This window comes from Uloborus diversus, chromosome 7 (genome assembly GCF_026930045.1).
Source record: "Uloborus diversus isolate 005 chromosome 7, Udiv.v.3.1, whole genome shotgun sequence".
In the NCBI taxonomy this organism is placed as follows: Eukaryota; Metazoa; Arthropoda; class Arachnida; order Araneae; family Uloboridae; genus Uloborus; species Uloborus diversus.
Genome location: NC_072737.1, coordinates 105,715,260 through 105,727,434, shown reverse-complemented (window position 1 = coordinate 105,727,434; position 12,175 = coordinate 105,715,260). Strand labels below are relative to the sequence as shown.

At 31.3% G+C, this 12,175-nt stretch overlaps 1 protein-coding gene across 1 annotated transcript in view; it reads right to left on the bottom strand.

Moving 5' to 3' along the window:
* LOC129226612 (putative polypeptide N-acetylgalactosaminyltransferase 9) overlaps window positions 1–12,175 on the bottom strand; it is a 198,231-nt gene that overhangs the window by 16,720 nt on the left and 169,336 nt on the right. The window contains exons 9-10 of the mRNA XM_054861241.1: window positions 2,691–2,876; window positions 750–878 (exon numbers count right to left, since the gene is read on the bottom strand). Of these exons, the coding sequence (XP_054717216.1) occupies window positions 750–878; window positions 2,691–2,876 (315 nt within the window). The remainder of the gene's footprint in view (window positions 1–749; window positions 879–2,690; window positions 2,877–12,175) is intronic.

Here is a 12,175-nt window from a genome sequence, read left to right as displayed (position 1 = left end):
TTCTCAAAATCTCTCCTGCCTTCCGATTTTTCGGAACAACAACGTGATTTTTAGCACTATCCGTCTATTGTACCAAAAAACGTTAGAATTTTGATCTTATCTGCTACTGCAAAAATAATAATAATAAAATAAATAAATAAATAAATAAATAAAAAATCAGCAATTCAAAAGGCAGCCTTGAAATTATCAAATCAAAAAACTCATTTTTGCACGTGTTTCTGTTCCAAAAGATATTCTGGAAAAAGTTTAAAGCGAATCAATAAGAATATAGAATTAAAAAATATCTCTATAACTGAATGTTTAGTTTCTAAGAGAAACGCGGGGGACTGAAGTGTGTTCGAATCAGACTATTCTGTAAAATTGTTAGAGAGAGAAAAACTGAACTACGCACTTTTCTCTACTTTAAAAGCACTTTCCTTTTTTAACTTTTCAATATTACTGAGTTAATTCATATTTTTTCGTCTTAATTTCTCTTTTAGTAATTTTTACCATATTTTAAATATAAAGTCTTCATTAATGCTTTAAGTTAATTTTACTTTTCTGCTTTTATGTTGTGACTTTTTCTCGCTAGGAAAATAAAGTTAAAAAAAATATTCAATAACTATTTTTAACTTTCTTTTCAAATTCTGTTCTCGACTACAGTGAGAAAAACCATTACTAAAATTGTGCAGCACGATTTTACAAACGACATTTTGAACTCAGATTTTCAGATGAAATCAAGAAATATTAGAAGGTTTAAAAATATTTACCTCTCCTGATGCTACAGCATCTCCAGGAATAAATAATTCTGGATAAATATTATCCAAGTACCATTTGAAACTTTTGCACTGGAGATTCTTCCTAAGCTCTTTCCGTTTAGATATGTCCCCAAAGTCTCCCTAAACGAGAAGGGAAGAAACAAAAAAAAAAAAAAAAAATATTGATATACATCGAAACTTTTATTGTAGAAGGGAAAAAAACTATTTATTACGTGGAAAAATATAACTTAAGCGAAAGAATTATTTTCGTGCGTAACTCCATTTTTCTTCACTGAAAAAGAGAAGGAGTGAAAAGGATTTATTTTCGTTTAAAAACACGTGATGTGCAAATTTCAAACTAAATTTACGGATGAATTCTTCAAGACAAGTAGCCCGCGTATTAGTGAAATAATAATTGAAATAGTTTTATTTTCCCTGAAATTCACTTCGGTATGTTTAACATATACATTGGAAAATTTCAACAATTTATGTGATCTAATTTCAAAATTATGCATTTTTTCAGAAAGCCCTTGCACTGAAAGACACTAGAAGAAAAATCAGTTGTCACAAGCATAAGTTAACATGGGTTTAAATACCGGCTTAGGCAAGGTCATATTTTAGGGTGGACCGAAGGGGCCCGGTCGCTATCCGAAAACAACTAATCATGAATAAAGATTTTAATATTTTCTAACTTTAATTGGGAAATTTCTCATAATATTTAGCTTGATCCCCTCCTGAAATCAGTTTCCATTTTCGTTCTTGGACTTAAGCAATGCGCTTTGACCTGCGTATCAAACTATAATGCGTCAGTAAAAGTGAAATTCTTGCAAGATTTGTTAGCGAAATCGTCGAAATAAAATCCATATTAAAGTAAGAAGTTTGAGCGCAAGAAACTGACCGACTGATTTAAGTATTCTTAGATACAGGAAGAATTGAATTCTTTAAGCTCTCGTCTTGAGGATAAAATGATAGGCTTCATAGATTCCTTTAAAAGGTGAAATGTGAGGATATCACATCTCTAAAAGAATTATCCAGTACACATTTTCCAGGCATAGAGAATTCCTGAGTTAGAATCTTAAACCTGTCCTCACCAAATTCAATTCATTTTTGCATTTTTATCATTCCATACTTTTTGTAAAAAAAGAAACGAGCTGATGTGTGCATCAAATGACTTCCTTTTACTCCAATTAATGTCATTTCCCCGATATTGGCAATTTTAATGTGATTCAATAGTTTACTCTCTAAATATCACAAACAATGGCTAAATTAAAACCAGATTTAAGAAAAAAGTCGCCAAATTTTTCGCCAAGTTGGATACCAAAAAACTGGCGATATATCGCCAAGTGTCCGCCAAATTATAACACTACTTGAGTTTACATCGAAATTAACAATGATTTCCCCCAAAAGGGGCAAAAGACTCCTTTAGAAACACCCGAATGCAACCAAAAGGAGAGGTACACAACTAGACCTCACTAGGAGTCTACGTACCAAATTTCAACTTTCTAGGACATACCGTTCTTGAGTTATGCGACATACATCCGCATATCCGCACATACATACATACGTACAAACGGACGTCACGAGAAAAGTCGTTGTACTTAACTCGAGGAATGTCAAAATGGATATTTCGGGTGTTTATACGTTCTTAGGCACTTATCCGCGTGTGATTGGGTTGAAAAAAAAACTCAACATTAATTCGGGGGGTGAGCAAAATGGAATTTAAGGCCGAATTTTGAGTGAAATTTTTTTCGCGAATACAATACTTCCCTTTTTGGAAAAGAAAGTAAAAAAGGTTAAATTATGATATCACCAGTCTATTAAAATTTCTCACTATTTCCCTCCAACCTTAAAACCATTATACACAACTCGTGTCGAATTACTTTTACATAATTCAAATTACACAACTCTGCCTTGTACGTTTTATAGTATGTATCCATTCAAAAACACACTCACCAGTTCGGTTCCTATCCGCTGATAATAATACTTAGCGTATTCATCGAGCCAGACTTCAGCCAATCGGATAGAGTTCCTCTTTAAGACGTTGACGCCAGTCCTCCACTTGTAGGGACTCCGTTTTCTGAAGATATGTCCAACATGGGAACAAGGAATTATTTCTAACGTACCACCACACATCCAGGTCTGAAAAAGAGAAGTAACTGTTTGATTATTTCTTCTCCCTTTCTCTCTGCGTAGTAATCTGGATGTTGTGGACATCTAGGGTCAATCTTCCATACAAATGTTAGTAGAGGGAAAATGGGGGTTCTGCGCCAGGAGGCGCAATGCGCAATATTGCGCCTCCCACTCCCCCTCTGACCTTGGGGATGACCTTGGGCTGTCCCTCCACCCCCTGCCGACCCCCCCCCTCCACCTCCTCCCGACCTTGGGGTTGACCTTGGGGTTGCGCATGAATCTTGAAGAAGGTTACGGGGGTTTTTCGCGCGTTTTTAGATATTTTCCCGCGCTTTTGGACTTTGTCGTTTTTCTAGTCATAGAAGACTAGGAGGTTTTTCACTTTTTGAATGGCAACCTGTTTAGGGTATGACAAAACGTCACAATTGTTGTCATAAGAATGTGTGATACTTTTTGTCATGCCATCTCCATAAAGTTGTACAGTGCTATTTCCAGTGTTTTTACAAACATATTGGACTATGTCGTTTTTAGATGCACCCGCCATTATAAATGATGATAGCTCATGTATTTCTATTTTATTCTTAAACATGCATCCTAGAGAAGAGGTTGTATGGATTACGGTCCTTTATCTGAGTTTATGTTGCGTCATGGGAATCATTTATATTCTGACAGGGAAATCGGATTTTGCTGTTGATTTTCTACTTAAACCAAATGATACCTCTAATTCACTCATTACGTTCCGAGGATGATTCATTTCAACGTGTCGAATAATCATTTTTCCTGCTGCAATGAAGAAGGCTTACCTGGAACCGGCTCAAGAAGCAAGTTTTGGCGGTGTCAATGCATTATTTCGTGCTTTGGAAGGAGAAGAAAGCAAGAAAGCCATTCAGAATTATCTAGCGGGAGTCGATGCGTACACTCTGCACAAACCTGTGAGAAAGAAATTCCCGACGAATCGCGTATTCGTTCATCATAAAGATTTCCAATGGCAAGCAGACCTCGCCGATTTAGGAAGTTTACAGAAACATAATCGTGGTTATCGGTATATATTAACATGTATCGACATTTTTTCAAAATATGCATGGGCGAAGCCTTTAAAAACGAAGCAGGGCCGAGAGATTGTCGACGCTTTCCAATCTATTTTTACAGAGAGAAAACCCAAGTTACTCCAAACGGATGGACAAGTGTATTTCGCGATCTACGAAGATAATCAAGATGCGGAAAGGAAACCGTGTGTTTACAACGTGGGTGATGTCGTTCGTATTTCTAAACAAAAGCTCACTTTTGAAAAAGGATACGAAACAAATTGGACGGAGGAATTATTCATCATCACCGAATGTGTCAAAAGAGCTATTCCCGTGTACCGTGTGAAAGATTTAATGGGTGAACCCATCCAAGGAACTTTTTATCCTCAAGAATTACATTATTTTTATTTTTACAGAGTGTTGAAGTTGGGAATCGAACACCCAAACTTTGAGTTAGCAAAAACGTATGCTAACCACTATGCTATATTTTTCATTACTCTTTCAGTCTTAATGTGAATCTGTACCATGACAACGAATATTACAATTAAATTAATTTTAAAACCATCAGTTAATTTACTCTTTAGTACTAATCATGGCATATCATTAACTGAATTTCAGCTCATAATTGAAACTATCATCATTATTATTATTTTTCATAATAACAAAGTTTTCACTTAAGTAAAGATTTATTTAAATACAACCCATTCGAGATTTTAGATTTGGTTCAATGCTTTGTGGACTTGAAATATATTTTAAACTTTGATTTTCTTTTTCATGCATTTCAAACTTTATCATTTTTATTTTTTCTAACTTGTTAAATTTTCTTAACTAATTTCATTTTTCTTTGTCAAATTTACAAATATTTTTTCTAACTTGTAAAAATTTCGAAGAAATAATTTTCTTAACTAATTTTTTTTGACTTTCATACAACAAAATATTTTTTCTTACTTGTTAAATTTTTCAAAGAAATAATTAACTTAAATATTCTTTCACACATTTTGAACTTTAACGTTTTTTCCTGTCATTTAGCACTTTGATTTTTTTTTTTCACTATTTTAGCGTTTTTCAATTATTTTAAGTCTTTAACTATTTTCTTAACTTTTTAGTCTTTAACTAATTTCAAGCATTTCAGACTTAGATTATTTTTTCGTGATTTCGATTTTTTTTAGTATATTTTAGAGTTTGATCATTTTCTCGCTTGTTTTTACTTTATCGTTTTTTTTTTTTTTTCCCCCGATATTTTTAAACTTAGAAATTTTTCACAAGTAGTGACAGGAATCGAACCTTCAAATTTTTCAAAACGTTATCATGTCTTCAATTTTTGCAATCATGTCAAACTTGCAATCAATTTACTCGTAGTAGTAATTAACACTTATCATTAACAAATTTTCTCAGATTTTAAAAAAATCAACTTAATTAATTTTTTCCAGTAAGCAAATTGCGCACTCAAGTTACATTCCAACACTGCATATATGTTTCAAGAGTTTCATTGAATTTATCACATTCCATTTAATTAACTCTAATAATTACTTTTTCATTAATACTTAACTTAATCATTTTATCATACATTTATTCCAGTTACAAAATTATGCTTAAAAGTTATTTATTTTTCTTAGCACAAGAGATTTTAACATGTTCCTACTAAAATGCTTTTCACTCTAGTTTGAGTTTACTAAAATAGCAACTCATTTACGATTTAGATTCATTTAATCGTCTTTGATTCTTTTTTCATTGTTAATATTTTAAATTATCACATACGTTATTATTTTTATACATTTATCCATTTAATTTTCGAAAATCTACAATCAATTTACTTTTCGTATTAATTAACACTTATCACTATCAAATATTTTCATGAATTTTAAAAAATTATCTTCTTAAATAATTTTTTACTGTAACCAAATTTCCCACTCAAGTTATATTTTATCACTACATATGCTTTTCATGAGTTTCACTTAATTTATCGCATTTCATTTAATTAACTCTAATAATTATTTTTTATCATCGATATTTAAGTTAATCATATTTTCCTTTCTTTATTTTTTTTTTTTCATGCAAACACTCTTGATGGAATAAAACAAAATTTTCAACTTTCATGAATTAAATCCCCTCTGAATATTTTATTTTACTTTACCATACTTTACTATTTTACTTACTGCGTTTTACTATTTATCATTCATTACAGCTTTTCCAAAATATTACTTTACAACCAACCAATTTCATTAACAGAATTTTCATTACAATTTATAAATTTCACTTTTATTTAATTATTTTTACCTACGGTAAAATAAAACACATAACACAAAAATGTTAAACATCAATGAAGTACCCAAGAAATGTTAAAATTATAAGTCGAGTATCAAAACTTCATGTCAGCAAATTTTAAAAAAAGACTTACCGAAAAATAACTTCTACTGAAATTCATTTCAAAACTTGGAATCAATTTACTCTTAGCATTAAGAAATTTTCATGGATTTTAAAAATCAACTTATTTAATTTTTTTCCAGTAAGCAAATTTCGCACTCAAGTTACATTTCATCACTTTATATGCTTTTCAAGAGTTTCATTTAATTTATCACATTTTATTTAATCAACTCTATTAATTATTTTTTTTGATTAGTATTTAACTTAGTCATTTTATCGCATAGTGTTTTACTTTATTATTATTTTTTTTTCATACAAACACTCTTGTTAGAATAAAACAAAATTTTCAACCTTCATGAATTAGAATCACTTTGGCTATTTCATTTTCCCAATAATATTTTACTTTAACAACTAATTTCTTTAACAAAATCGATATCATTTATTTTAGTCTTTATCCTTTTCGAACGATACATTCAAATGGACAGCTATACGTTAAATTAAGAAACTTAATCTAAATTTTGACAAATTAAGTTAAAGCTAAATACTGACTAAAATTAAGTACAAAAGACTAACCTTTTTGGGGTGAAATCCCTCAAGTACCAGCTATCGCGAAGTTATTTAAAAACAGTGAATGAAATTGTAATAAGTGGATTGTTAATTATAACTCAATCTCACAAAATTACAATTACATGCATGTTTTATTTGAAATCGCTGCATACGGCTGGCAGCCCATCGTCGATTTGCAGAACGCATGCCGTGATATCGCAAATCAACTCGGCTGTTGAAAGAAACTACCGTAATCCCACAGCACTTCGGATCGTCCACACACACACACACATCGAGGCGAATTAAGAAAATGACTTTATCAATATTGCTATCTACCCCTTTACCGATAACAGATAACAAACCCCACGTGCTAGTATTATTCACCACCTGGCCTACGTCTTTCAAGTGATGTCACTGTTTCTGACCAATTAAAATTAGTTCACGTTTCTCAAATATCAAGCACATAGATCGGCAATAGCCTGATGTCAGGTTTTCCAAACAAAATTTTAGATTTTAATTCGTAGTTTCGAATTAATTTCTTTTTCATTTCAAACTTATAAAAAAAATTTCCAGCTTGTAAGAATATTTCTTTCAAAAACAGATTTTTGATTCAAAACAGTATTTTTTCAAACTTGTAATATTTTTCTACTTAGAAAATGAAATCAAAAATTTTTGTTTTCTTTAATAATATAAAATGTTTTTAAGAAATAATTTCTCAAACTTGTAATATTTTTCCACTAATTAAAAAAAAAATCAATTTTTTTTTTCAATCATATAAAAATACATTTTCAATCTTACAACAGTAAATTTTTCCGCAAAAATATTTTTTTCAAATCAAAATAATAATAATATTTTTGTAACATATTGTTTTTTTTTTTCCTTTCAATCTTTTTTTTTTTTTCAAAAATTTTCAAACTTACAAAATAAAATTTTTTCAACTGAATCTTCAAACGAAATGCTTTAATTAAATTTAAAACTCAATATCACTTTACTCTTAGTATTAATAACCAATAGCACTTAACCATTTACTCTTTGCACTCTAAGTATTAATTAACACACACGCATTAGAAATAATAATAATAATGTTTAAGATACTTACAAATCATCTACTCAAGCTTTCAAATATCCATCTAGCATGTTATTGTTCATTCGTGTGAGGGAACTTGTAATAAAACTTTACATATCAACCGAAATTATAAGCGAAAATATCGCATTTTTTAGCACTTAATATAATCCTACAATTAACAAATTGGTTTTAACTTTGAATTTAAGAAAAATAAAAACTATTACACACTTAGTAACATATCTATCGATGTATATTATTTCATGACAAATCACAAATAGGTGAGGATCTTTTATCGATCATGTGACCAACTAAGTTAAGAAAGAGCGTTCTTATCTCATATGAGAATTTATAAGTCTTTAATATTTCTCTTTAATGTAAGTGTATTGATACGTACGAGTTTGTGTATGTGAATATAACTGTGTATTGTTTTCAAACCATTGTCATGTTTAAGCTTTACGGTTCTAATTTTGACTTTCCACTTAGCATTATTTGAAGTCCTTCGCATGCATTAAACTATAGAAATATTACAAAAATTATATTTTCATTCAGTCTTAATTACAAAACCATACAATAAGATGAAGACAACACCGATAGTATAAAGATTACTTACAATAAAGTGCATATAAAAAATATATGTAAGAGTGATTTCAAAGTATAATCCATCAACCATATTCAACAACTCAATCAAAACACAAGTCTCTTTTAAAATGATAAACACAATTTATTCACACACAGTAAAAGACAATTAAAAAAACTTTCATCTTTAAGTAAAACTCTTCAAAACTTTCAAGCGTATTTTTAACATCGATTGCATCAAATAAATCAGACACATGACATTTTAAACATGGACTATCAACATTCAAAGTAACGAAGTCACGAGTCAAGTTTTCCCAATTAACATTAAAAAGAGCCCGTTCGAAAAAAGTGTCGAACTTTCGACCCCTTGTTAATGATTCACATTCATGCACTCTCATGTAAAAAATGAATCCATTTTTTACAATCCACACATTCTTTTTTAGAAAGGTAGTTTATGTTGCATATGAGCTCATCAAATAGTCACTTACGTAGAGAATCAGCCAGTTTACGAACTTCTTGTGATGTATATGTGCTGATTTTATCACATCGACAATCACAGGGATATTTTTTCTCAATTTCCGAAAGGATGTACTCTTTTAGAGTATAAGTCATAAGTTTGTCTTTGACACTACGTGAGATACAAGGGGACGCGTAGCACAATTTGTCAATCTGGCTTTCCAAAAGTAGAACTCTATCAGGCATCAACTGGAACACTTCTCGTTTCAGTTTGAACAATCTTTGCACACTAACACAGATGTTACCATTCGCACTCGACTCTCCTTTTTTATAACAAAAGCGAAATCACGGTCTTCGATTAATTTTTGATTTACATTTTTACGTAGGCTTGAAATAAGTGATCTCCACACATCTGGTTCTAAGGAAATACCATCCATAGTTGGTCGAAAAATACCATCTTTCCCACACGTATATCTTCTAATATGCACGCGTGTACGTTTCCGAAAAGTATTCACCTAAAGTGAAAATACAATCACCCAAGTGTATCATATCATCAGGCTGTGGAGAAGCCTCAATGTTCATTTTCATGTTCGTTGCATCCCATCTGTTCATCTTCAGGCTTCAAAGTTTCAGAATGATTTTCACCAGCGTTAGTCATTCTTAACTCTCATAGGATTAGGAGTCACAATACTAAAACAACTTCCTGTGAACTTAAAAAATAAATCAAACTAGGTTTTAACACTAGCTGGTGAAGAAAAATCCTAAGTACATAGAATAAAATTTCACGATCTCTTTCAAAGCTCAGAATCACCCTGAAAATGATTCTCCAAACATCCACTATAAACCAATGAATATTCACTTTAACCAATGAGAAGTGTACATAAATCTCTTGCTACTGACGTCATAGAATATCACATGAACTTTTGAGCAGAATTGAGTTGTTTTACACAGTATTCAGATTTTTTAGAAAATTCCAACACTTTGACTTCCAAATTCATCCTGACCTACTACGAGTAATTTTAAGATGGTAGCAGGTTTTCACATCACATCGAATGCCGATGACGTTTTCGCATCTCACGCATGACATGATCAATCACGTGTAATTGATCATGTCAATTTGCATGAGATGCGAAACCGTCATCGGCATTCGATGTGATGTGAAAACCTGCTACCATCTTAAAATTACTCGTAGTAGGTCAGGATGAATTTGGAAGTCAAAGTGTTGGAATTTTCTAAAAAATCTGAATACTGTGTAAAACAACTCAATTCTGCTCAAAAGTTCATGTGATATTCTATGACGTCAGTAGCAAGAGATTTATGTACACTTCTCATTGGTTAAAGTGAATATTCATTGGTTTATAGTGGATGTTTGGAGAATCATTTTCAGGGTGATTCTGAGCTTTGAAAGAGATCGTGAAATTTTATTCTATGTACTTAGGATTTTTCTTCACCAGCTAGTGTTAAAACCTAGTTTGATTTATTTTTTAAGTTCACAGGAAGTTGTTTTAGTATTGTGACTCCTAATCCTATGAGAGTTAAGAATGACTAACGCTGGTGAAAATCATTCTGAAACTTTGAAGCCTGAAGATGAACAGATGGGATGCAACGAACATGAAAATGAACATTGAGGCTTCTCCACAGCCTGATGATATGATACACTTGGGTGATTGTATTTTCACTTTAGGTGAATACTTTTCGGAAACGTACACGCGTGCATATTAGAAGATATACGTGTGGGAAAGATGGTATTTTTCGACCAACTATGGATGGTATTTCCTTAGAACCAGATGTGTGGAGATCACTTATTTCAAGCCTACGTAAAAATGTAAATCAAAAATTAATCGAAGACCGTGATTTCGCTTTTGTTATAAAAAAGGAGAGTCGAGTGCGAATGGTAACATCTGTGTTAGTGTGCAAAGATTGTTCAAACTGAAACGAGAAGTGTTCCAGTTGATGCCTGATAGAGTTCTACTTTTGGAAAGCCAGATTGACAAATTGTGCTACGCGTCCCCTTGTATCTCACGTAGTGTCAAAGACAAACTTATGACTTATACTCTAAAAGAGTACATCCTTTCGGAAATTGAGAAAAAATATCCCTGTGATTGTCGATGTGATAAAATCAGCACATATACATCACAAGAAGTTCGTAAACTGGCTGATTCTCTACGTAAGTGACTATTTGATGAGCTCATATGCAACATAAACTACCTTTCTAAAAAAGAATGTGTGGATTGTAAAAAATGGATTCATTTTTTACATGAGAGTGCATGAATGTGAATCATTAACAAGGGGTCGAAAGTTCGACACTTTTTTCGAACGGGCTCTTTTTAATGTTAATTGGGAAAACTTGACTCGTGACTTCGTTACTTTGAATGTTGATAGTCCATGTTTAAAATGTCATGTGTCTGATTTATTTGATGCAATCGATGTTAAAAATACGCTTGAAAGTTTTGAAGAGTTTTACTTAAAGATGAAAGTTTTTTTAATTGTCTTTTACTGTGTGTGAATAAATTGTGTTTATCATTTTAAAAGAGACTTGTGTTTTGATTGAGTTGTTGAATATGGTTGATGGATTATACTTTGAAATCACTCTTACATATATTTTTTATATGCACTTTATTGTAAGTAATCTTTATACTATCGGTGTTGTCTTCATCTTATTGTATGGTTTTGTAATTAAGACTGAATGAAAATATAATTTTTGTAATATTTCTATAGTTTAATGCATGCGAAGGACTTCAAATAATGCTAAGTGGAAAGTCAAAATTAGAACCGTAAAGCTTAAACATGACAATGGTTTGAAAACAATACACAGTTATATTCACATACACAAACTCGTACGTATCAATACACTTACATTAAAGAGAAATATTAAAGACTTATAAATTCTCATATGAGATAAGAACGCTCTTTCTTAACTTAGTTGGTCACATGATCGATAAAAGATCCTCACCTATTTGTGATTTGTCATGAAATAATATACATCGATAGATATGTTACTAAGTGTGTAATAGTTTTTATTTTTCTTAAATTCAAAGTTAAAACCAATTTGTTAATTGTAGGATTATATTAAGTGCTAAAAAATGCGATATTTTCGCTTATAATTTCGGTTGATATGTAAAGTTTTATTACAAGTTCCCTCACACGAATGAACAATAACATGCTAGATGGATATTTGAAAGCTTGAGTAGATGATTTGTAAGTATCTTAAACATTATTATTATTATTTCTAATGCGTGTGTGTTAATTAATACTTAGAGTGCAAAGAGTAAATG